The sequence below is a fragment of the Varanus komodoensis genome, unplaced genomic scaffold (genome assembly GCF_004798865.1).
Source record: "Varanus komodoensis strain SLA01 unplaced genomic scaffold, ASM479886v1 scaffold18_3, whole genome shotgun sequence".
Classification (NCBI taxonomy): domain Eukaryota; kingdom Metazoa; phylum Chordata; class Lepidosauria; order Squamata; family Varanidae; genus Varanus; species Varanus komodoensis.
In genome coordinates this window covers 15,791,387-15,818,507 of record NW_025335549.1, presented here as the reverse complement: position 1 = coordinate 15,818,507, position 27,121 = coordinate 15,791,387, and the positions used below count along the sequence as shown (strand labels likewise).

General features: G+C 46.4%; 1 protein-coding gene across 4 annotated transcripts in view; it reads right to left on the bottom strand.

The window, feature by feature from the left end:
* ARHGEF9 (Cdc42 guanine nucleotide exchange factor 9) overlaps positions 1-27,121 on the bottom strand; it is a 187,167-nt gene that overhangs the window by 35,371 nt on the left and 124,675 nt on the right. For all 4 annotated transcript variants that reach the window (XR_006414426.1, XM_044427207.1, XM_044427208.1 and 1 more), the window contains 2 exons: positions 16,767-16,946; positions 4,190-4,384 (listed from right to left, as the gene is read on the bottom strand). Coding sequence is in view for 3 of the 4 variants with exons in the window: in XM_044427207.1 (XP_044283142.1) it covers positions 4,190-4,384; positions 16,767-16,946 (375 nt within the window). In the remaining variant the exon portion in view is untranslated. The remainder of the gene's footprint in view (positions 1-4,189; positions 4,385-16,766; positions 16,947-27,121) is intronic.

Sequence of the window (27,121 nt, the reverse complement as noted above, 5' to 3'; positions counted from 1 at the left end):
TGGAGCAATTCCAACAGCCTCACTAAAAATTTGACCCAAGAGATCCAGTTAACATGACAGGCATCTCTGCTTGAAGGTTCAGCCTCCATTCCTTTACTGGTGTAGAAACACCGAACGGTGGCGGGTGAGAAACAAGCACAATAGTGAGATTTGCAGGGCAGACAGACGGATATTTCTTATTCGAAGGATGTGATTTCTTCTGTTTCGACACGCGAACCACCGTGCCTCCCCAGACACGAATGGCTTCCCCCAGTAGCTGGAAGACTCCTTTTTCTCCCAAGCGGTAGGTTGTGTTTCTTAGCTCTGTGGCATCCACTCAACGGGAGCTCGATGCAGGGCAGTCACTTTGTAGACTATGTGGGGGAATGAGCTCAAAGCTGTGGGTTTGGATTTTAGACCTTTTTAAAGACTAAAAAAGAAGAGGGCATTGCAGTTCTCTGTACCAAGGAGGACGACTAAAGAAGAATAAAGTTCCACAGTCTGGCCAAGTAGAATAGACGATGCATTGTTTTCCTTCATTACAATCCCACTCAAGCAGCAAGGATCTAAAGCTGTAGGCCGTGTCAGGATTATTTATTTGCGCACAAGGTACTCCAGGAGCAGAACTCAGATGCTCCGGCTGCTTTTTCAGCATAGCAGGAGTGCAGTGCTTCAGGCCCCCAGCAGGGCTGGGATTACGAGCTCCTTCCCCGTGTGGAAATGTGGCAGGAAACATCGTTGCTGCAGTCCCTGCTAGAAAAAGCTACTCCAATGCCTAGGAGCACCACTTCCCCTGGAAGAGCCTACAGGCAGAGGGAGGTGATGAAGAGGGTCCGGCTAGCACGGAGGCAGGCAAAATGTATTTGCAACAAGCTGCACCTGCATTAATTCTGCTAACAATGGGTTTCAGCAGAGGTGTTCCCCCGTGCAAGTGCCCAGTTTGCATTCTTGCGAGTGAACAATGCCAAGTTATCACTGCTTAGGTCTTCACTGAGAAGACAGCTCAGAGTATTTATGGCACTTGGCAGCAAGGGGCTGCTAACAAATGCCCCATTTGTGAATGACCTCTTCAGCAACACGATAATCAAGTCTCCATCTAAGTGATGCACTAGCTATGGTACTTTGCTTAACGTATGTCCTAGTGACCTTTCAAGTCCATAGTTTATCCAAATAAAAACAATATGGGAATCAGTACAACCCCCGTCAATACAATATAATTTCCTCACTGTCAGAGCAATGGGACAGTGGAACCAGCTGCCCAGAGAATTGGTGGGCTCTCCCACACTGGAGACATCCAAAAAGGAACTGGACAACCATTGGAGAGGGATGGTGTGAACTGGTGTCCTGCAACAGCAGTGGGGTGGACCCGATGGTCTTCCTGGCCCCCTCCAACTCTGCTGTTCTGCGATTCTATGAAAACAAACCAACCCATTTCAAAATATCCATCACCAGCATCATGCTTTTAAAACTTTTAATTCAAGCCAGAAAAAACTTCTTTCAAAAGTTAGCCTCTTGGGGAGGAATTCCACTGGGGAGGACCCCTGTCTCCACATGCTTCGGGGTGGGTGCTAGGGGGCTGAACCAGCCAGCTGGGCCTTTGAGCATAATCTTAAAACTGACTCACTATCCAGCTCCCTCTCTTCCTCCCCACACTTCTCAGCCCTCCCTTCCTTCACAGCTCCTTTCAGGCTCTGAAACTGTCCTGCAGTGAAAGGTTAGGCTGCTTCCTCAGTTGTCCTTCTGTCATTCTGGAAAGCAAGCCTTAAAAAAATTAAGCAGTCCTTTAGCCTATAAGCTGGTCTGTGGCTGGAGGGTTTCTTTTAATTGGCTGGTGCAGTGTATTTCCTTTATTGCTGTCTTTTATTTGTTTTTAATTTATTTGTCCTCATGTTATATATTAATTAAGATTTTGTTCTTAGCCTCCCTGAGTGCCATTGCTTGGCAGAAAGACCAGATGCAAATTAAATGCATGAATCAATGAAACCCGGCACCATCCAGATGATAGGTGAGGTGGTAAAATCCATGGATATCATTACTCCCATCACTGCATCCTCCCATGCCGATCAAGTCCAAGCCCAAGTGATTTTTTAAAAAGCAAACAAACCCTACAACCTTATGCTGCTTGCATTAAACTGATGGCAGCCTCATAGGGTTTCAATGCTTGCTACGATCATTTCCTCCTAAATAGCTATTTGTGCATGTTTAAATATGCCTAGGTGGACCAAGAATCTACAGTAAACAGAAGAGGCTATACGGGATTTTGATTTTAGCTTCTTTTTATTGGCCCTGAGATACTGAGCTGGAGCAGATATTCCACTGTGCATACACAGGAATATTTCAAACTCTGGAGCAAACATGCTGCATAATTCAACCTATATTATGAATGGAGGGTCCAAACCATGGAGCACCTGTCCAACCACAACAATGCAGCAGATTGGCCACTGAGCTCCTGGATTTCAGGTACTTAATAAGGTAGGCTAGAGAAGAGAAAATGCTTTCCAGATTCCCCTAATCCAAAGGCCTCCTTTGATTTTTGGAGATCCAAACTAAATGGTCTTGTTTCTGAAGTGGAGTAGATACAGCAGCATTCCTCTGTTGTTCAGGTTCTAATGCATACGTATGTGGCCACATCTTGTGATATAATCCATAATCTATTTATCTTTTCTCTGTAAAAAGTGACTGCTTTTGTCTTTTTAGAACTGTTCTAATAAGGTAGAATCTCTTTATCTGTTTAATGAGATGATTATAGATATTTTTATAGCTAATGAGATGGTTATAGATATTTTTATAGGGATATTAATAATTGTATGCCTTCTCTTAACTTAATCTTCCTATTTCATTCCATTTTATTGTATTTTCATCATTCTGATAAGGTGATGTATTTCACATTTATGACAATGAAAGTAAGATAGAAAGGGACCAAATACTATGTGCTTGTATAGATGTCTGAGCAAAGTGTGTGTAGGGGTGGGGGTGTGGCATTTTGCTGATCTATAGAAGCACAGAACTTTCCTTAGCAAAGTATTTCAAGATCCACAAGTGTTTCCTGAATGTACACCTGCATTCTGGCAACCCAGGACATAGGGAAGAAAATAAAAATGAACTGATGAACTGAAATGCCTTTCCAACTCAAGGATGCGTTTCAGACATACTCCTGGTTAAACAAAACCAAGCAGCCATTGAATGGGGGACAGAACAAGCAGAAGAACAGTGGAGGAATAGAATTTCAGGGATGGGGGTGGTCTCTTCCTAGCTTTCTGTTTGACTTCCTCTACAAGTTCTATGGATAAAAGATATAGATTAGTCCACATCGATTTCTGTGTCAAATCAGGTTTCGGCTTTACTACTGGATTGTGCACTGTAGTAGCACAAGAGAGAGACAGAGAAAAGACTCGCCAACAAGCCAGTTGCGTGTTTGCTCACCAAGGAGACAAACAATACGGCCTGAAGGTCTGAGAACTTGAGGAATCCAGAACATTTCCCCACCCCTCCCCGCAGTTCTTAATCTGCTGGTGTGTATTGTCTGCACATTTTCCACAGTGACCTTCCGCAAAATGGACCACCAGCATGAATTCTTTTAGCATTCTGTTTTGCTATGCTAAGCCTGCCCACCTCTGACCCCAAGTAGGCCTAGAATACAGCTTGACATATCTGACTGGCATTCCTCTGTAATGCTAAGGAATTCAGGGTACGATATATGCACACATGGGTTAATGGTAGGAGGATGCCAGAATGCCCACCCCAGAATCCCCCTCCACCCTTCAAACAGGAGGAGGAGGATTTGATGGGACAGGAGAGGCATTAAGCCGGCTACCTGTGGATTTGCCTCCCTCCCCTGTTGACACTGGAGCTCTCCCCTACCTGTTACACACACACCTTTTCCCAAGGTGAAGCTTTTTTAGGCAAGGCAAAGGCAGAGGAAGACTGGGTGGGTGTAAACAATACAGAAATGCCTGCCTCACTGGGATCCAAGCAGATGCACTCACACAGTCAACTCTGTCCAATTCAAAAGCTCATCCAAGGATTATCCCATTGGTCCTCCCAAGAACCCCATGAGGGAGGTTGGAGGGAATGATGAGCCTATGATCACCCCCTGTGCTCCTTGAGCAGGGAGATGAAGTTAGGTCAACCGGTCAGACTGAGCCAGCAAACTCATGATCTCTTCGACAGTTTCATCATAAGCAAAATGATCAAGGAGACAGCTCCATACCTCACAAATGTCCTTCAGATGCTTGATATAGTGACGCTCCGTACTCATTATCTCATTAATCACATTGGCTCTCATCTGGTCTCGGTTCTGCAGAGTTCTGCCGAGGCAGAGGCAGTCGGCAGCATTTGGATCCAAGTGTCCATTCTGTACTTCACTCGTTCCTTCCTCCCCTCCATCTTCTTGGTTGACCCATAGCTGCAGGGAGAGACAATGCAAAGCATTCATACTGGCTGTAGTATTTCGTATTCCAGGATTCAGTCATTCTTTCCATTCTCTCTAAATGTTTTCGGCAGGGATTCGAATCCACGCACACCCCTGCCCTCTCTCAAGGAACCCATCGTATCTTTGAAAGCTACTATTTGGTCTTCCCCTTCTTTTCTGCAAGCCAAGCAAACTCAGCAGGCTGACCAGCTAATGTGCCAAATCCCATGTAGAAGCTATTATTTTTGGGTGCATTCTCCACACCTTGGTGCAAGCTGCACAATTCCCAGGCATTAGGCACCCTAGTCTAACTCACATGGATGGATGGATGGAATATCACTCTTTCTTAGATGATCCATTCATTCATTCAATATGTTCAGATACAAATTTAAGAGGAGAGAGAAACGAAAGGCAGGAAACAGACAGCACGTGAAAACGGTTATTGAAACAGATTTTGTAACTGGAGGAGAACATGAGATTTAAATAAATTGGTTATAGTTCCACATTTGTAAATGTATCACATATATATTGAACATTTTCACTAAAGATAGTGTTCAAGGTAGCTAACAATAAGTACAGTGTAAAATATTAAAACTCAGTAAATAAAACTGATCCAATAAGCACTGAAACAAAGCATACTGGTACAATGAGTATCTACCAGATAAAAACAAATCAGTTTAGATGCCATGACAGTCTAAATGAAGAAGCACTAGAAAAGCCTTCAAAACCTTGTAGCCACCACCAACAAGGCCCTGCCATGCATTTGCACCAGATGTTTTAGTTAATGGAAGACAGATGGGAAAGCATCTTCCAAGAGTCCTTCCAAATCCAGGCAGCCTCCTATCAAACATCATCAACTCATTTGTCCAGGTTTCCATATCAGGAACCACCTCTCCCATTTCCCAATCAGTATGTTATGCTTTGAAACTTCGGTAAAAAAGTTTCACTTAGACGCCATGGAAAGCCAATAGATGCTGGCTTTCTCATACCACTATGCGAGAGCCAACATCTGTTTTCCTTCCTCCGAGACCACTGAAAGAGGGATTCAAAGGCCCAGCCAGGCCTGAACCAATGGCACTGAAAGTGCTCAGCCATTCCCAAGTCAAAGCAGCAGGCGTGGGAAATGAGGCACAGGCGCATTCTGTACGTTTAGTCATAAGCACCTAGCAAGGCGACCTTTCAATCGCAAGCCTCCTTTCCATCATTAAGGGAAAATGATTGCAGCCTGTAAAAGCTCCCTTCATTAGTATTCTGTGCCCGAGTCACAAGAAACACACTGGCTAAGAGAAGCACATAAATTATACTCTGCACTGAAATGTATTTTAACAGGTGCTCAATTTTCATAACTTAGCTTATTGCAGGAGAGAATGCTAGTGTGACACTGTTTACCACAGGCACCTTTGGTACTGCTACATCTTTCTAACCTGCAAAAAGTCAATCAGTCCTTTTTTCTTTTTTTTTACAATGTATGATCTTTTTTCCCAGCTGATGGCTATATTTTCTCACATAACATCCCTTCTGTTACTGCACCACCGTTTTCTCTTCCTACACAGAGTTTTAAAGGTCAGGAAATAGGACACCCCACCAATTTCCCTAAGTGAGATTTCAAAATGCAGTGAGCATATTTTCAGATGATGAGGAAAAATAAGTGATGACTCTAAGAACAGGCATAACGTTTAGAATACGTGGATAATCCAGTGAAATTATTACTGTGCAAACAGAGATAGAGAAGGAATTAGAAAGGTTTCTTTACAGGGTTTTACACAAATACCCATTTTTTTTCCCTGCAGGTCATTACGGACATGATGCCGAAGGAAACTTGGGCATGGTGCAATTGAAGGGACTCCAGTTTATAGCAGCTTCCTGATAGCTGCAAGGGAATGAGTGGGGATGGGCAAATCAGTCAGTTTCTCTTAATCTCCCATTTTTCCAGAAAATTAAATTTGCTTTGACCTGCTTTATCCCATCAGTTAGATCATGTTCCAAAGACAAGCAAACAAAAAGACACCACACTTCTTTTACTTGTATTGAAACCTCCCACAATTTTCCCCAATGTTTTGACAATGGAGGGACTTTAAATTGCTTTGGATTTCAACTCTGTCTAGAAACTGGGGGACAGGCCAAGACTTAAACACCCTGAGAACTTAACGGCATTAGGGTGCAATCCAGGAAAAATGCCAGTCTTCTTCCAAACGCAGAAGACTGGAGCATCCTATGGAGAGCAGGTGAAGCTGACTCCATGCTTCTTGGCCACGCGAGCCGCTTAGGTGGCCTGTTGAATGCATGGAGGGAGGAAATCCCTGGCTTGCAAGGCACATTTGCTCTTTTGCAGAAAGCTCTTTATTCAGCAAAGTAGACCTGATAAACTCAAATGCCACAGAGCCATTTGTCGAACCCCGTCTAAACAACTAGTTCCAGAAGCCCTCCGTTTGAATGTCTGGACCTGATCCCTCCTGAGGGGCCATTTGGAAGCAAGCCCACCTCCTTTCTGATCACCTGTCCTCTAGTTGGCACCCCCCCTCCCGACACCACATCATGGGGCCAAGAGTTGCACCAGGTTCGCCTGACTCTTCTCCCCTGCCCCCTCCTGGCTCTTGTCCATCTTGGCTATTCTCAGAGCGCTTGCGGTGGGGGGGGGGTGCTTGAGATAAGCATCTCCTCTTGTCTCAAAGTCTGGGGACCCGTGCACCACCCCCTCCACTCCTCTTCCCCTTCTGGCAAGTCCAGATCAGCACGATCTGGGAACACGCACCAAAAGCAAGTGTCCCTGTCATTCCCAGTTTCAGCTTCGTGAACCCTGGTGCTTCGGAACAGGAAGAAAGCATAACCCTCACCCAGTCCCAAGAACTGCTCTCCAAGGTTGCTCTCGTGACCTCGGGGAAGCAGCAGTTCCTTCCACACCTGCTACAAGAGGGGATGGAGATCCCAGAACAAATCCCCAGCCATGAAGCCAGAGCGATTTCCGGCTTCATAACTGAGAATCCAAAAATACTGCCCAGCAGCCATAGGATCAGGCTGCCCATATATTTAGAATTTATTTTAGCTTCTGTCCCAGTTCAGGTAACTCTGAGCATCCTACCTGGTTCATCTCCACCAGAGCACTGGTGAGACATGGGACAAAGAGGAGAGGCAAGCGCTGCTGGAGAACTGGGGTTGGCCCCAAGGAGTTCAAGGGTGCTTTTATTGCTATTTGGGACCGTTTTTGTGAGCTGCTTTTGCAACAGGACTTTAGCCAAAACAGATGTTCAGCTATCCAGCCCACAATTTGCCTACAGGAGGCTCTTTAAAAACTGGTGCAACATTGATAAATTTCCAGTCTTCCGGTACAAAGACTAATCTTTGGTACAGGCTATATTTTTTTTAAGAAGGTCAGCAGATTCATATCTGATTTCTTTTCAAAACTCTAGGAGGAACATTGTCTGGGCTGAGTGATTTATTAACTTTTAATCTGTCAATAAGGTTGAGAATTTTATCTTTTGTCCCCACTGTCCGTTTTAGTACTGCAGACTCCCCAAAAAACACCTGTTTGAACACAGGGGTCTGGCCTGCATCTTCTGCAGTGAAAGCAAATGAAAAGAAAAGAGCTTTCTGCAGTCGGCTTATCCTCCTTTAGGGCTCCTTTAATTCCATTATTATCCAGCCGTCCAAGTGCCTCTCTAGATGGTCTCTTTCTTCTGATACATTCGAAGAATTGTTTGTCGTTGGCCTTGGTGCTGTGAACAATATGCTTCTCAAAACGCTGTTCTGCAACTTCTTGCATCTTCCTTATGCAAGCGTGTGCTCCCTTTTGTCTTCCTCATTCGGGCAAGACTGGCATTCATTTTCTGAAAGAAATCTTCTTTGCTCTAACAGCATCCCTGCAACCACTTGTTAGCCATGCTGGTGATGTCATGGTCTTTCTGCTGGCTTTCCTAAATCGTGCTCTACACACCGAGCCTTTATTAGGGTGATTTTGAGTAATTTTAAAGGGATTCAACGCTCTGGAGTCCCCCTTTCCAAATCCTTTTTACCAGTTCCCTTGTGTTGGAGACGTTCCTCTTCTCCCATCAAATGTAACTGCATTGGACCTCTGCAACAGTCTTCCATTTCAGTGTATGTTAAACCTGACGGCACTGAGGTCACGGTTTCCAACAGCACAGACCTCTTGTCCTCAGCAACTCCGCCTAGGATTAGATCAAGGGTGTGCCTCCCCTCTGGTTGCTTCCATGGCCAACTGTTCTGGCATGCAGTATTTTAAGATGTTGAGAAATCTAACCTGTTGGCCAGAAGAAGACTGTGCCTTTATCCAGCCAGTGTGGGGGTAGACGAAGCTATCCTTTATTACACCACTTGCTCTTCTTGAGGCCTTCCTGATGTCATTTTCCATCCCCCTAGCATTCTCATGAGCCACCATTCTAGGTGAAGCCCTACATCCAAGCATTCCCAATTGTGGGTACCCCATGGGTTGTTAGACTACAACTCCCATCAGCCCCTTCCATTATGGACAGAAGCCTGTGATAATGGGTGATGTCGTCTGGCAACATCTGAGTGCCTCAAGCTGAGTAAAGGCTGGCCGCCCCGACAGAAGTGCCAAGCCTAGAGCAGGGACTCCTGCAGAGTTGCAACAGGAAAGCTCTTCAGAGCATGCATAATAATGCTCCGTTTCTATATGCATGAAGGGATTGAATGAGCTAAGATTTGCCAGAGTTATTCGCCCTCTGATAGGGCCGTGCCTTTCCGAGACACAGCGGGCAGCATCCTCTCAACCTGGGCCCTGAGAACCGTAACTGGTTGTTCGTAGCACAATAGGGCAGCCCAGCGGAGCTGCACCTGGGAGGAACTGCTATAGCATTTCCTTATGCCTGTGCACTTAGCGAACCTTTCTGTATTTCAGTGGAGTTGTTTTCTAGCATGATGAATGCAGCAGAACTGAACTGGAGGATGCCGAAGCTTAAGTGAAACAATAAACAAACCCTGAATAAAATTCTTGCCGAACAGCACCTTTGCTTCTCCACCCCTTGATTATATAAGAATGCCATTTCCTGGCTACCAACACTTTATAGCTTTCCTGAGATAATACAGTGGAGAGTCTGTTTAAACTCTTGTGTGATGAAGCAGAAATGAAGCAAGGAGAACATGGCTGCTGGCTTCTGCTTTTATGTCCTGCTACATCTGAGGTGGAAGTGGGGAGCTGGACTGCAAAAACGCTTCCTCCATAAGACTGAACCTACCAGGGGCAATGCCAGGGTCAAACAGAACCACGGTAGTAAAGGGCAAAGCAGAACTTTTACCTGGCTGCCTCTAAACATGACCCTTGTTCCCAGAGGCAATGTGAGCAGCAGAGAACTGAGGAGGCTTCCCCTTTGACAAGCATGGAAGGACTGCCCCGTTCCATGCAACAGAAAGTGACAACTCTGAACTTCCTCTGAACCAAGCCAGAGGTTAGTCCAAAGATCTCTTCTGAGCTCTCAGGGGTGCACCGTTGCAAGAGAAAATAAAAGAACTCCGTGCAATTGAGATGTTCTGCCAAAACAAGCTCCTTACTCGCCGTACCTAAGGATTCAAACCCAAGGCAGGAGCTCAAACACTATAAATCAGCAATTTGTGATTTAGGAAGCTGCCTTACGAGTCACACCATGGGCCCATCTAGCACCGTGGTGTTGACACTGACTGGCAGCAGCTCTCCAGGGTTTCAAGGAAGAGCCTTACCTAGCTGGAGGTGCCAGGGATCAAACCTGCATGCAAGGCGGGCGCCCTCAGCTTCTTGCACTCCTGCTTGGGTTTGCTGTTCTCTCCGCCCCTCTTTGGTCCACCCCTACGGCAGAGGCACCAGTACCACATTTCTACCAGGTCTGCCCAACCGCTGTCTGAGATGATGCGAGGCCCTGCAAGGCCTCCTTGACCAGAAGCAAAAGAGGCACAAATGTGCGCCCACTAGTGGCAAATACTTTGGCAGACTAATCCAACTCTCTGAGACCTTTTCCACATCATCACTCTCTGTATAGCTCAAGAAGGACTGCAGCATTCTAAACCTGGGATGGGAGGTTAGAGGAGGAACCGGTTTCACCCAGTGGTGACTTGGAAGCAGTGATGCTTTGGACTTCACGGGATGTGCTCTCCTGCACACTTTTAATTGGGCAGGTCGACTCAGTAGCAACGCTGTCGAGCAGATCTTCTGCGCTTCACTTGCCTGCTTACTCAACCCTGTATGATGACTTGCTTTAGACAACAGCACAGAGGAACAGACAAACTAGGGGCGACACTTTCTTTTTCGGTACCTTATTAGATGTCATCTTCACTTGGGCAAGGCAACAACTCCAGCACTCCTTTCCGTGTCCTAATCAAGCTCAGATCTTTACACGGGTACAACCGAGTAGAGAAGCAATGATACACACACAGTGGCGTAATGGTAAATGCCAGGTGAAGGCACTCATTGCAGCGTTTTTCACAGGCAAGGTGTGTTGCCCTCTCTCTCTCACTCTCTCTGTATGATTGCATGCATATTCCCACACCGAAAAATAGCATTAGTACGCGATACCCAGTTTATAAGATCAATTGTCAAAGAATTGTGAGCTGTCAAAGAATTGTGCGCAGGTTGGCATGGTAGACATTGGCTGGAAACGCCCGAGACTGCCAGAGAAAAGGAAAGACCAGGACACTACATGGCCCAAACAGCATGAGACCATGACTTCAAGATTATTTGAGACTTACTTTCCCCAGCATCAGAGCGAAGCAGCTGATTTCCAAGCTAGAAAAGCAGTTCTGGGAGTTCTCATCTCCATGAGGGCAGGCCTTTGATAAAGCTCATGGGTCTTCAAGGCCCCGTTCAAGACCAAGGTGCTTTACATGGCAAGAGCATAGTTCATGACCATATACTGTCCTTGAGAGAACCCCGTTTCCAGCCCCTCTTACTGGGAGTAGTGCAGGGAAGCCCAGAGTGTGAGCAGGGTGGCCGGAGGGGGTGGCAAAAAATACCTCCACCTGCTACACAAAGAATCCCAGTGCTTCAGCCCAGCAAGTCCACTCTGCCGCTGCAGAGTCCGTGCTCCAAAATATTTTGCCTCAGTGGGAGCCCTATTTTAAAGCGAGCACTAGCTTTCCTGGAGCCACTCCCGTGCGAGCTGAAGGGCTTTTTGTTGCCTTCTGCTAGGGGGAGCTGCAAGGCAGCTTTGGGTGGTGTTCCCTCGTTCTTACCCTGCTTGCTTCCCATGGCTGGGGGCAGCGGCATACCCTGGTGCACATGAAATCAGAAGAGGGTGCGAAGAGGGCGGAAGAGTTTCATCAGGAGCAAAAGGGGTGAACCGAGAGGGTGCTGTGGTGCAGCCAGGGTCATGGTGGGCACGCACACCCTTCCAGGGACTGACGCAAGGGGAGCCGTGCAGGATGATGATGATGCGGACAATGGGGCCACGGGTCCTCTTCCGGCCAGGAGCACCCAGGGACGAAAGCCCACTCCCAACAGGGACCTGACCAATGAGTAGGGATGCTCAGGGTAGAACAGGAAAGGTGTTCTTCAGAGAGCTTCCAAGAAGGGGCTGGAAGGAGCCTCCCATGGGGCAGGTGAAGTGCTCTTCTCCCACCTCACCCCTTGTCTCCCACGTAGTCACGTCTTGTCACATGGGCAGAAGTCAGCAGTTGAGGGCAGGAACCTGCCAGATCCTCTGCTGCTCTTCTCCCTGGGAGACAAGGGGTTAAAGGGCCCTCTGCCTACAGCTCAGGAGGAGGTGCCTGATCCCATCTTGCTGCTCACATGGGCAGAGTTCCAGGAGTCCTTTGCCCTCCTCTCCCACACCCGTAATGGGGATCTGTGCGAGCTAGCTCGAGATTCTGAGTCACCATTGCTCAACCCCACATTAAGATGTCTCAGCAGCTTTGAAAACAACAATCCCATCTTGCCTAGCCGTCAAAAGCAACAGCTATGAAAAATAACACCAACATTTACTTGAAGGCAAAGAAGGTGGAAGAGGAAGAATCTCCACCTACAACCTTCCGGTGGGCATTTGACATAATTTTCCATTTCATTGGTTTGACAGAACATTTTTTGCAGCTAACTTCATTCGTGGCATCTCCCAGTGAGCTGCTCTGTGTTTTGTGCAAGCAACGTGACGGCGAGAAAACATTTTTGACAATTGCACACTCTCTATTGCTGGGGTGGGTGGGAAGAGAAACCTGCTCCTGTCCACAACACGGTAATCGCAGAGAGGAACTAAGACAAAAGTGTAGACGCTCAATCTAAAGACTCTTCCTATGTGGTGAACGCCATGCTTACCAGAAAGGTCATTGTGCAGAAAGGGGCACCTTGCTCAGAGACTTTCATCATTTCTTAGGGAGACCCTGAAGGACTAATAGAACCCACCCATGACAGCTACAAACAGAGATTAGTCAAATTCATGCAGGATATGAACTTCCGTTCCTCCATAAATCAGTTGCTGGGGAATACAAGCTCTCTCAGCATGTGTACGTGAGGACACTGTGAGGATGTCGTCCAGGAACGTCCAGCAGACACTCGGTCGGCCATGGTGGAAACAGAACACTGCATTAGGTTGACATCTGGTTTGCTCCGGTTCCAGGGCTCAAATCATTTTAAGTCCTCAGCTCTGGATCAAATTATCACTTTGGTTAATTAAGCTAATGTTGAATTAACTAGAGTTGAGCTTGATAAATCTAACCTCCATTTTTTTCTTTTTCCTTTTCCTTTTCCTTTTCCTCTTCCTTCCTTCCTTCCTTTTTCTTTCCTCCAGTGTGGATGCACGTGGTCCTAATTCAGGAACACTTTGGGTAGGATTAAAACTCCTCCTCAAGCCATTGGCTTGTCTCATCTTCCCTCCCACAAGAAGGGCCCGCACTGGCACCAGCAGGCACAAAAGGACATTAAAATGTTCGTGCGGAGTAAAACAAGAAAAGTCATTATCCGGTGCAGAACTGGGATGGAATGAACTTAGCACCGAGGAAGAAAAGGGAACTCGAGGAAAATCAAGCTTGACAGCTTTGTCCCTCCAATGCTGATGGAAATGACATCTCTATGGCAAATCTGAGAGGAAATTGTTGGCTTGTGTTTTTAGATACAGTTTAGAAACTGGGAGCATTTCAGTGGCACTCTTTGCTGGGTGGAGGGAGGGATGCTTGTGAAATGAGCTGAGCCAGTTGATGAGCTCTTCTTACTTCTGCACTTTGACGGATGATTGTCCAAGGACAACCTGTTCTGCTAAAAGGTGGGTCCTGTCCTTCACACTTAACTCTGGCACTTCCTTTGAATCTTGCTTCCAAAGAGTGTCTTGGCTCTGTTTTTTAATTGCATGTGTTTAGAATTATTTTAACAGTCACAGTTGCGGCAGCTCAGGCAAAGAAGCAAATCTTCAGACTTCTTCACATGCCCATTTGACCAAGAGACAGACTCTGCGATGAGGATGATGAAGATCAATAAAAGGGACAAGGCAAACCGGGGATGGTTCGCTTCTTAAAGGGTGGTGTCACCAAAGGCAAGGGGCTCATGGATGTCACTCTTAGGGTGCAGGACTGGGGACCTGGGAGATCTAGTCCCCATTTGGCCACAAAACCCACTGGGTGCCTTTTGGTGAGTCACTCACTCATAGCCTAAGCTACCTCACAGGGTTGTTGTGAGGATTAAAAATGGATCTGGGGTTCCTTACAAGAGGAAAAGGGGAGGGATATAAATGCATCAGCAGCAGCAGCAGCACCATGATGGATTCCTAACCCCGCCCCCCGACCAAACATCAAAATAAAAATCTTTTAAAGTGCCCATTCAAAAAAATGTATGCTTTGAAACATACACTTAACAATAAAGCATGCATGTTTAAAAATTTGCATGTTGTCCATTTTCCAAATATGAATCCAGTGCACTTTTCTGGATAACATACACTCTTGTTCATATTCAGGGTTGTGAATGGGGTGTCTTTGAGTGGTTTGCAAATTGAAACAAAATCCCGCTATGAAGATCAGGTTGACAGGCTGAACTGACATGACTTCAGGCGGTAGCGGAGAGGGGAGAAAGCATTGCTTCTTCTGCGGATAAATTTGCCTTCCCTGCCCTCCCACCAGCACGGAGCTGGCCAAATTGCCTGGAAAGTTAAAAGGAAAGCATCTTCTTCAGATGATTTGCAAGGGAATTAAATCTCCATTATTGTGCCATCTCTCCGAGGCTTCAAGAAGCATGAAATCTATCAGCCTTCTGTCAGAGAGGCACAGGCCAAAAGGGAGGGATGGATGAACGGGGTCAGTGCCTTGCTCCTGACTCCTGTGCAAATGCCTGTGATGTCCGTGTTAAAACAGCAAGGCTGTGAGTAGCAGGAGGAAGCAGGGAGGGGCAGCCCTGCTCTTGCTCTCTTGGGCACATCGGCAGCAGCACAGCTCCTCCCAGGAGGAGAAGCACCGCCGCGTTAGAGGCAAACACAGAGGAGCACGAACTGATGAGGACAGCAAGAATCCTGGACACAAGGAAGGGGAGCATGGTGGCGTTCTTGGACACATTTCTAAGGAGGACACTCGGCATGATGCGCCTGCCATATAAGAGCCTCAGTTTCATGCTTCCAGGGCAATCTCTGGCTTGCCTGGAGCGAAGATCCCCCTGTTCGTCTTTCCGGAGGACCAGGGTGTTTGCCAAGCTCTCCTCCAGCGCCACATTTCCAATGCATCCGTTGGTCGGGAAAAGGGCGGAGGGTGCAAGAGAAGGGCTTATGGCCATCAGAGGAACTCTGGAGGGCTTTCAGGAAGGGGGGCTTTGGACGCTGCCTCTGAGGCTGCCCACGCTGCCTTCGCTTCACCACTCAAAAGCATAACTGGCACAGTGCCATGCTCTGAAGTTTTAACCCACTGCAAACTCGCGGGGAAATGGTTTTAGGAAACAGCCTGAAGCCCTTTCACATTCTGAACACCCAAATTCCCCACTTCGGACTTCCCACGCAATAAATGTTATCTTATTTCCCAGCAGGGCAACTCTCGCAGCTTATTGCACAGCTGCAATAGCAACTTTCCTCCCTCTGCTGATGAAGCTTGTTAGCCTTCCGTGCAAAACTAATAGCCTGCATCATTGCATGGAGACACTTTAGGATTTTCATCAGTCTGCAGTTGTGATGAGCAAAGTGAGCTGTGTTATATTTTCTCAGACTAACATGCAGCATATAACTGCAGTATTAACAAGAAGGAGGAGGAGGAGGAGGAAATGCAGGTAGAAGTGCAAAAAAGGTACTAAAATGTGCATTTTAGGTAGAAAAGTGATGAATTTGTGGGACAAGATGTCCAAAGAAATGTTTTAAGAAATGAACAGATCAATGCTGTAATAGGACGGTGGGAACTCACAAATAAATGAACAAACACATGTGAATTTGGCAGGATCCAGAAATAGACTGATCTACCCATCCTAGCATCTCACACTCCCCAGCATGGTTCCCATGGGTACCAGTCCATTGGCAGCAGACTGTCTTGGTGCCCACCACATTACCTGTCTCTCCTGATTTTTATTTCATTTTTCAAGGTCTTTTTCATCTAAAAAAATGAGTTTTAACTGGGGTGTTAGCATGCCGGAAAGCAAACGCCTTTCCGTTTGTGCCAACATCCTCCAGGTTCAAAAGAGTAGTTTTCCGCTTTGTATCTCAGGACCCACCTCTGCCTTGTACTTACATTTGTCTGAAAGCTGGGATTTTTTTGTGGGATGGAAGTTTTCTTTTGTTGGCTTCGCTACTTTGCCTGCTGTGCTCTGCAACCAGCCTAGCTCATCATGGCGGCCATATTACGAATGAACAAGCCTCACCCCCATGGAAGACATTTTGTGAATGTGCCCACGGCACACTTTCAAAATTCCAAATCTGATAATTGAGGACTTTACTTATTTTCTATACTACTGAATAGCCAAAGCTTTCTGGGCAGTTTACAAAGAACATTAAAATTACCATATGCATCATAATATGCAAACATTAAAACATCATTAAAAGTCGACAATACAAATTTTAAAATCAAATTTTAAAGATATAGATAGATGGATGGATAGATAGAATAACTTTTTTAAAATCCTTAGCATAAGAACACAGGAGAAGTCTTGCTGGATCCAGCCATTTTGTGGCCCAGTCTGTCCCCAGAGTGGCTTCCCCGAAACAATAGCTATCACCCTATTGCTTCCCCCTTCCTGCCCAGCAACCACTGTTTGCAAGGAACAGTGCACCAATACGTTGAGATTCCGTTTAGCTGCTGTGGCTAATATCATCCTCATTTCCTTTTAGGCCACCCACACCAGTGGCTATCACACTACGCTGAATGCCATAAATTAATTTTGCATGGTGTGAGCCAATGCATTCTTTCACCTGCACTAAACCTAACCATCATCGTACAAAGAATGAGCAGGAATTTGAAAGGAACACGAAAGAAGGCAGAAGGAGAGACTCACCCTTACAAAGCTGGCGGGAAACCATCCTTCTTCATCGTCAATCTGTCCCCACCACCAGTCCTTGTTGGAGGCATCCAGAACCTTGATGACGTCTCCTGCTTTAAACGCCAACTCCCGGTTGGCCATGGTGACGTGATCCCATACTGCCTCAGCGCTTACAATAGAACCGCCACTGATCAGCTTGAAAAACAGAACAAGGGACAATCAGCACCGAAGCCTTTCGTGGGGGAAAGGAGACCAGCCCTTCCCTCCACCCACACCCCAAACATTCATGGCCACTGCTTCACTGCATCGTAAGAACAAGGGTCTCTTTATGGGGAGCAGGGTTCCTCTTTGAGATACGTTATCTGTGAAGAAGGACAACTGTCCCTCTGGGGAATGGCTCTCAAGACTTTGCACGCTCGGGGAATTTTTCCACGCTGCCGCTGGTCCGCATCATGTCTTAGCACAGCCTTCGCACACTGTGCCGGGTCTCCTGGGACTTCCCTCACCTGAATCCAGGGGCTCGTCTCATGAACCCCGTGGGGCCTCAGAGTGCAACGGGGGCAGAAGTGAACAAAAACAACCCTCCCCTCTGGCAGGCAGCATTAAAGATCTGGGCTGGCCAGGCCTGGGAAAATGCCAGCACTGGTCTGCTTCTGATCAACAGCCCCTGGTTCTGCCAACCTTTCTGCTCCAAGCAGAGAGACTGCTCACATTGTCAAAAAAAACCAGGACAAAGGACAGTTATTTGCATAGCTTTTGAATGTGATAATTTATAGGTAGCAATCCAGCTTTAGAAATAGTAATTATAAGGTAAACAGAAATACAGTCCATTTTCACTTAGTGTAGGAGACAGTGACCAGGTGACTACCTGTCTGGCCTGATGTCCGAGTGCAAACATTTCATGGGCATCGTTCTCATGGACCACTGCTTTCCAGGTGGAAATGGACCAGGCAGCCCTTCCAAGAGAGAACTCCTTCGACTTAAGGATTGTTCTCTTTGGAAGAGAACGCCTGCTCACCTTCTCTGCAAGCCTCCAGCTCCAGCCACTGATTTCTGGACCCCGAAGCAGGGGAATCGCCCCTGCAAGTCTGGCTGGGGTACAGCCACTTACTCCTGCCTGGCTCAGTCCACGCTGCCTATCCCCATTTTCTGGTCCTACCCCCATTTTTAAAAGAAATTGGATCTGCAGTATGATGGAATACCCAACTATTAAATTTTAGCGTGCTTGCAAACTACACTTGAACTTTTTCAAGCTACACTTATGTTTTTTGGCAGTCTAACATACCATGGAGAATCATGCTTTCTGTTTAGGTAGCTAGGTAGATTTAGTTCAGATGGCCCCATTCAAGAGAGTCCAGGTGGCAAAAAGGGAGTCTAAAGTGGCAAAAAAGTGACCTCCCACAGTTGCCACCCTGAACCTTGGTTGCATAAATATAATTTAGGTGATGTGGTCCAGCCTTCTCCACCCGCAGAATCCACCTGAGGTGTGAAAGTGCTTGTTTGACAAGTACCACGTCAAAACCAACCACATATGAAAGTGCCCATCATGCTTTCCACAAGGAGCGTGATTTAGAAATGGGGCTGTGCATTTTTCCAGAAGCACCCCTCCAGCCCGCGCACACACAGTAGGATCAGAGGTAGGTGTAATTGGGCTATTTCTGCTCAACATTATTCACCCGCTGGCCACTCCGCATTATTTCAACAGACTTCTATTTGGAAGCACATAACCTGTCAGCCAGCAAACAGTCCTCCCTCAGGTATGGAACTCAGGAGTGAAGTAACAACAGCTCTGTACCCAAAATGGGGCCACCAAGAGCTAAAAGATAGGTGTGAGCATACATGGAGGAATCCCAAAGTTTTACAAAAGAAAAAAGCTAATTGGGGGAATTGGTTGACCAGTCCCAGTGTCAACTGGGCACTTTCAGTAACCAAAAGGGGTGTGCGTCCATTAGAAAAGAAAACCAGCGGGAAACAAATGGAATATCTTAGAGGAAGGGATGCATTTAGGGCTGGCTGGCACTCTGGACAGGAGAAGCCCTGGAATTGTTGCAGATGTCTGTGCCTAACACTAAGGCCCTCTATGTTTTATGTAGCACACACCGTTTGATGCTATGCCCATTTCACAGCAATTTGCAAATGCTCAATACTGTTGAGCATTGGACAACACAGACTGTCTGATACCAAACAACACTGAAAGTCAGCTAGAGAAGTCCGTCAAATATCACTGGATGTCAAACTCAAATTCTGCAGATATTGGAACAATCCAAGATTTAGAGAACATGCAACATCAGAATTGGCATGGGAGCCTTCTGAGCAGAGCACTCCTCAGCACATCCATTTCGGCTCTAGGGGCGTGCTGTTCCATCCTGGAGCAATCATTCTTGACTGAAACACTCTAACCTTTTATTAAATCCCCGGAATGCCTTAAAAGGTTTTCGGAATCCCTATCATTTTCTGGTACACACTAAAAGGTTTAGAGCAGCATCCAGAAATTGGATCCTCTTTTTTTCCTAGAGCATGCAAGCAATGAGGAGAGGAAACCATGACCTCAGCCAAACTCAGGATAGACGATTAGAAGGAATCTCATTTAAAAGGTTTAGCTGATAGCTTCAGCCCTGTCTTCCTTCCACATACTGACTACAGTCCAGTCAGGGGTTCCTTCCGAGCCCCCATGCACTTCATCTATCCATGAAGAGGAGCAAGCTCACAGCAAGTTCCAATCCTGCTGCCAGTGCTGCAGAGAGGCCGGATGTCAGGGCCAAAGTCCATGGCCCTAAAACTCAACTGCCCCCACATGATCGCCAGGGAGTGGCAGGATCCTGTAGTCATGATGGTGCAGACGATTTAAATGAGCTGGGAATGCAAAAGAGCACATGCTCAAAAGTTTGCTCGTCCAGCACTAGGAGCATCAACAAAGCGGCAGTGGGCTGATGTCTGGTGCTGTCACAGTTACACCTCACGCTCACCTCACTCGTCTCCTGCAACGGCGAGAATTCATGGCTGTGTTTGCAGCAGGCCAAATGATTCCTGCTGCAGAGAGGGGGGGAATGACATTTTATAATCTGGAGTGTATAATTTGGATAAATCGCTGCCCAGCCAGGGGCAGACTGAAAAATAAAAGCAGCTGCCCAAGTGATTCTACTAAGTCCTTCGGCACTGGCTCCTTATCTGCTGGTCCCATCACTCCGCTTTGTAGTCTAAGCTTCTCAGCAGCTGGATTTCAACAGGATATGATTTTGGTTCACTCAAAGGCCTGGCCTGAGAAGGGGGTTCAGCTTGTGACCCCTCTCTGAAGGAGGGTTAATTACGGATCGCCCACGGAAGAGTGAAAGGATTCAGAAACGAAACTTCCCTCTTCAGAGAATGACCTTAGAGAATTTGTAAGAAGTCTTGTGCAAAATGTTTCTGGAGCCTGAAGAGCAAATTCTAAATCCTCTTCCCATTAGTATACAGAACAATCCACTGGACAGTACTTTGGGGGTGGGAGGGTTAGTTCTTTAGTACAAGATGGATCAAAGTAACTGGGAGCTCATTTATGGGAGAGAATATCCAAATGGGGTATCCCATCGGGGTCACATCTGCCAGTCCTCAACTCTACTTTCCCTAGTGGTGTGTTCACTGGCTGCCACTTCATGATTTGCGGTCAAGCCACCTCTGAGAAACGAGTGGATACTTCCTTCGTAAATGCATATTCTCTTATAACAGAAACATTCCAAAGTCTGGGCAACACAGCGAAGCCCCACTCCTTGTTCCACACATGAATTAATTTGGAAGGGCTTCTAGAATGCCCTCGTTCCAGTCCTGCACCCACTGGCACTGAAGTGGATTCCTTCATTTATTAATCAAGCATTAAATGGGTGATAAGTTTTCTGCCTTAGCCCCTTGGTTAGAAAGAGCACTGCCTGGCTTAAGAGTTTCTTTGCTTCCTTCGTGCATTCACACCCTCCTTCCTTTTTGGAGCAAACCATGGCGCTTAGAGTAAGTCTGCACCTGGGTAAGCATGTTAGTCTCAGCAGAGCTTGCAACCATGGCTAGAGAAGGTTTACACGTTCTGTTCAAAGTTAGCCATGGTCAACCTGACCTTGATAGATGGAATGATATACTGTGGTTAGCGCTGAAAAAAGAAGGGAGCAGAGAACAATGAGGCGCCTAGGAAGGCCTTGGCAATTATAGAGGCCTATAAATACATGTAAATAAATAAATGAGAAAAGAGGGAGATTGTACTCTGGCAGGGAGCTCCTGTTCTTCTAACCATGATTAGAAGATTGTTGCGACATCCCTGGATTTTCATTTCACCTGAGAGAAAGTGAATAGAATAGCTATCCAGTGTCACATTAAGGAGCACCGGAGTGCCTTCCCCATCCTGGTTTGCATACATGAAGTCCGACATTCTGTCCTCAGTATCTTCAGTTAGGATGATCTCGGGGCAGGCGGACCATGACCATGGAGAGCCACTAACAGTCAGTGCCTGGCTAGATGCCACCGTGGTACAATAGCTCTCCTTCGGGGGTGTTTTGATCACTGTGTCCCAAAGGGCAACCTGACTCTGCTTGCCATGAGCAAAGTAACAAACTGCCAGTATGACAAGCAGATCAGACCCCGCGACCTCACTCAGCCCTGAAGCTGTTCTTCAGGTGCTTTCTCCAAGGGAAGATCAGACGGTGGCATCGAGAGACGGGACTTGTTCACTGGTGTTCCTCCAAGGGGCCTAGCAAAGCCCTCCAGGGACCAACATTGCTCTCCGTTAGGTGCAAGATTAACCCTTCCCCTATTCTTGGGCATTTCACGGCAGATGGGAAGGTTTTTATTCTGGTCCTGTGATTTCTTACAGTTCATTGTTAAAGTGCTGTCTGCTTATGTTTGTATATAAATGCTTTTTATTTCATGTACATGAGATTAGATGCTAGATTAGATTCTTCTAGTCTTTGGAAGCTGCCCAGAGAACTTTGGCAGTACAAAAATGCAAGGAATGAATGAACCTGGCGAGCCACTGCGGGAACCAAATGCCTTTAGTCTGGCCCATATCAACGTTATGTTCGTAATAGGTCCGGTCACAGAGAATCGCCATATTTTGCCCTTCCAAAGAGTCTCACCACCCAGGATAAAAGCACTGCCCCAGGCAAGGCGCAAAGTCCACCCGCGAGCAGCAAAAAATTACCTATTGTCACTAGGACAAGCCTAGGAATCCCCTGGACACCACTCCTTTCATGATGAAAGGGCTGGAGAGAAACAATTAATTGCACAAGGGAGAGTCATTCTGCTGACCTCAACAACAAAGACAAAGCCCCACTTGAAACTTTTCATCTCCCCCTTGGAAATTCAGAACTTCCATCTGAATTTCTGCCACAAGTGCAGAAGAGGAAGGGTTTTGTTCCGCATTGCTTCCCTAGCCTCCTTCCAGGTCACTTCGCCAAAGCACTTCTGTCTTCCTTTCCCTCTCTTCTTATTTAGTACTTACTGCCTTTGAACCACAAAGAAAATCTTTACCCAGAAAAGACAAAATGTAACTGAGGTTCCCATTACTTATTTACAAGCTTCTTTCCTTGTTCTGTTATGGCCTCCCAAATGGAATTGGACAAGCACCTCATCAATCCGGAGTCCTCTTCCTTTAACCTCAAAAGTTGTGTTGTTGCCATTGCTCTGAGAGAAAGAGAGAGAGCAGGGCTAAAGGTTTAAGTGAGTCACTTCCATGGAATCAGTTGCAAGACTGGCTTGGGCAGCCTTGCCGCCCAGTTTCCCAGACACGTCCGAAGAGTTGGCTGGTCTAGAAAGCACAGCACTCTATCCAAGAGGAGACATTTGAAAGAGGATACAAGAATTCTGACCTGTGCTATGGACCTTCCTAGGGGATGAATGGGTGAATGCATGGACGGATGAGCGACACTGATAGAAAGAGAGCTTCAGTTTACAGCTGCACACATATGACAGCTGGGCTCTTCGTTTTTCTGCATCTGCTATTTCCATAATCCACCCATTTTCCAAATCCCTTTCTCTTATTCTGCTTATCTTGCTGCTACTCTGGGAACATTTGCAGAACCAATTCAATGGCTTTGGCCAGTCTGGACTTTTTCATTTAAAATTATTTCAGACTGACCTCCCTTTTAAATAATTTGTCATTTTTCCCCTCTGCAGTTTAGAAGGAAAAACAACTGAACAATTCAGCGGGGTGGGGGAGAATACCTGGAGGTTTATCAGAGATTTCTTTTGCTTTCAGTCTCTTTATCCTTGCCTGCTCTGCACTTCGTCCCCCTCCCCAGCCCTTCTGATAGGAAAACTGGATTGCAGCTAGCCGTTGGCTAACTGCTGAGTGGCCACCCAACCCCCCTCCTCCACACGGTGCTTCCTGTACAGACGCCATTTTTGCAGTCCCGCTGGGGGCTGGCCAAATGCTGCACGCATTTCCTGTATGTCAGAATAAACAGCAAATGTTCTTTTCACTGGGCACCCACAGCTGACTCTCCTTGCATGGTTTTTCCATTCTTGACAAATGCAGTGTAATAATAAGAATAACAGACCCCAGGACCTTTGGCATGGAGAGGACAAGTTTGGTCCCTGAGCTACAATCCTTCTCCTAAGTGCAGCTTGATTCCAATCAGTCACTGCGGGCAGCAGAAATCCCCTCCAGAGTCTCAGTTCCGATACTGCAAATATTCCGAAGTTGGACAAAAAGCAGGGAAAAGTTGGCCAAGTTCTCACACCACTTTGCTTCCCTGTTCCTTCCACCTGTCAAGATGATGATGGATGATGATGATGATGATGATGATGATGCTTCTAAAAATGGATGCAATTTATGGCCAGTCCTCTGCCAACACTTTGCCAGAATTAATCTTACTTCTTGACTGATAATTTTAAGAAACAGCATTTGCTGTAAGCACAAAAAAGGTCTTCATGTAATTTCTACCCCCAAACTCAAGGGAAAACGCTAAATGCCGATGCTCGAAGTGCAATATGTTTCAGTCAGGCTGGGCCTGCACTGCATGTTATTTGCTTCCACTGCTCAATAATTGAAAGGTCTGTGCAGAACCCATCAAAATAGCACGTTTGAAGAAAAGCTAAATTAGGGCTTCCTACGCTGGGTGGTAGAAACACCAGGCAACTGTGTGAAGCCAAGAGAGACAAATTTGCCTCCTGGCAAATTTCAGGGATGGGGAGGTACAGGAAAAACAAGAACAAGGCCCAGTGGCATTGAAGGTAAGGCCTGATTTTCCAATCAGGTTGATTAATACCTATTGATAAACCAATTCTGCCGCAGAAGTATAACATTAATATCCAGTCATTTTACACCACTAAGTGGACAGACATCAAAGCAACAGTCATGCCCAGCCAGTGTCACATTTCTCTGCATGCACCAAGACAAACAGAGCAAGCATTGCCATCTTTGCTGTCCCCAATAAACCTCACTGACACACACCCAACTAAGAAGCTTCCCTATAGCCTGAAGTGCCTGATCCTGCCTGTTCTTAGAAGCTAAGCAGGATGGGGGCTGGTTGAAATCTGGATGGGTGACTTAAAATGTTGTGAATCGCCCAGGGAGCTCCAGCTACAGTTGTAGAAATGTTATGTAATAATAATGTCAATGTTGCCTTTACATCTTTAAATTTACTGTCTGCACCATTCATGATGGTTTCTTAACTTCTTCTACAGTTAATGATTAAACTAGAATACACAAGATTAAATTTTAACTGAAAATAAGGAAATTATTATCTTCCAGGAAATAAGCATAACTGCATTTCTAGGGGAATACGTAATTTTAATTTGAAGCTTCTTTCTCAAGATTGTGCAGAGATTCCTATGGTTTCTACACCTGTCAGTTTTCACCCTGTCCCCATCCCTGAGAAGGACAACTTTCACGTCTGTCTCACTTTGGTGCCATGAGCAGGCTCCCAATTTTCTGCCCCTTCTCCCTGTTAGGCCTCTGAGGACGGCGGCAGACCTTTAAGGACACGACTGCGAAAAGCCGCTTTGCCGTCGCTCAGATGGACTGTGTCCCCTTTCGCTGGTTGAGCAACACCTGCACTACCGGCTGCTGTGCAAAGTCACTTCAAGCAACGCTTAAGGGATGCGTGTGCTTTTCTGTGTTAGGCTGCAAGATGCTAACCCAGCGCTGTTCTGCATCTTGCCACCCAGTCTCTGAACCACGCGCCGTTTGTCTTCTCTATATACCATCTTGAGAACGGGTTGAATTATGACCTATGGTGCGAAAAGCTCCCAAAGAGGGAGCCATGTTAGTTCTGCTGCAGCAAAAACCACGAAGGCTCCTGCGAAGTCTTCGAGACTAAGACAGCTGAGATAGTTTCAGCTTCTATGCACTGCAAGGCATTGCAACAGTTGCATGTAAAGTGGTCCTCAGTGGGCAATCATTGATGCAGTTATTGAGATGCAAGAATTGTTATTATTTGACCAAGTATCATTTTCAATTCTCTTCGCAAACGTTTTGCCTGCATTTATGTTTTCCTTCAGTCATCATAGATCAAGGTGCAGATACCAAGCAAAGGGCCAAACTGTATTTCAGAGAAGCTTTCAGGGGAGGGAATCATATTCTAGTGATGGGCAGAGGGCAAAAGGAAAGCTATCCAGTGGTCTAGGAGGAAGCTGGTTGGGTCAGGGTTGGAGATTCAGCACCGTTTGTGTAAATGGATCCTGGTAGGTGTGTTTGTGTGTGCGCACATGCGCATGTGTGTGACAGAGAGAGAGTGTGTGTGTGGAAAGTTTGGCATTTGCCTGCTTTGCGAGGATAATTAACACTGTGAAAAGAAGCTATTTCTTCTGCTGCAGGAGAGTCAGATCTTGGGAACAAGAGTGTAGGAGCAAAACCTACCGGGAGCATTAGCATAACAACAACTAGAATAAATTCTGGATGGTGCCATGCTGGGAATGAATGGAGGAGGAGGGAGGACCGAAGTGGGACAAGCCAGAACAGATGAGTGGGAGGTTCCAGTGATTACCTGCCAAACTGTAAGAGTTGCAGTAGCTTTGGAAAATAAGCCAGATGGAGGCACAGCTCTCAGGGGGGTTGCTGAAGGGAGAATGCGGCACCAATTCCACCGGCCTCAATTAGAAACCAGCCCGACTGCAAGCAGACTGGTCTAATGTAGCCAGTTGTGTTGCTTGGGTGCATCACTGCCCCCGCACTGCTCATGTACACACTGTCGCTGCAGGCAACCTGGTGCGAACCTGGACACTTGGGACTACATCCCCTCTATTGCCTTCCTGTTGCCCATGCATGCTGTGGCTGATGGGAGTCACAGTTCAAAACAGCTGGTGGTACCAGGTTGCCCAAGGTTTTTTGCTATAAACAAGCTCTACACACGCACAAACGCACACAAGTGCATGCACACTGGCATTTTGCCAGTAAAGGTAAGTCATGGTAAAGTTTTTCTAGGCAAGAAGTACAAGGTACAGTCCATTTTTCTTTGTCTTTGTTAAGAATGAATAAAGATGGTTTTTTAATCATGTATCCCTGGCTTGTTGGCATGCTATTACAGAACAAAAGAGGCCCATAGAAACTCAAACCAGTTCAGCACAAAAGGAACGAAGGTAGCTTCAGCCATTCACTTTCATCAGATTTCCTGTGCTGAGTAATTTCTTTTCCCCAGCTACGGCTTAAATGTTCTCTATGGGCAGAAAGTTCACCATTTATTCTATTAAATGTACAGAAGGACAACTTGATGCCATCCTTCTTCTCCATTCCCTCCACATTCTGTGATTTTTCAAATCAACAGACAACAGCAGCAACTCTTGGGAGCTTTATGTTTGAGTCCTGAAGTTGGTGAGGGAGAGAAAATGGGTCTTCCTGCATCAAGAGCTTTCTGTCAGACTTCTCTTGCCTATGAGCATTTGGTTATGCATACCTATGTATGCATTAGTGCTTTCCTAAGAGCAGGCTAACAAAATAATTAAAGGGACCATGTGAAGAAACTGCCTGCAACAGCAATTCAGGCACAAATGACTATCCCTTCTCTGTATCACAGTTTCACCCCTAAAATGCTAAATCAGTTGTGGAAGGAGCGCCCATGCAGATATGCATTAACAAGAGCTGGGATCCCTTTTATACACAAAGTCATTGCAGTCTTGGCCTTTCCCCCTTTTTAAACAAGCCCCAAATGGAAGCCAAAGTTCGCTGCCAGCTCATCCTGAAAGGTTTCTTCCTATGTCCAGATGTCTGTACCCTTTGGTGTCCTGAGCACGGAATTTGATGGCAAAGGGGTAAACTCACTCCCTTTTCCTGCCTCTTGTGAATCTCTCCATCCCTTCCATTTTTTCCATGGAGCCAGCCATGATGCCATTACAACTACTGTGTCATTTTTTTTAACCACAGGTCTATCAGAAGGCATCCCTCTTGCTATCTCCAATCTCAGACTGGAGAGAAC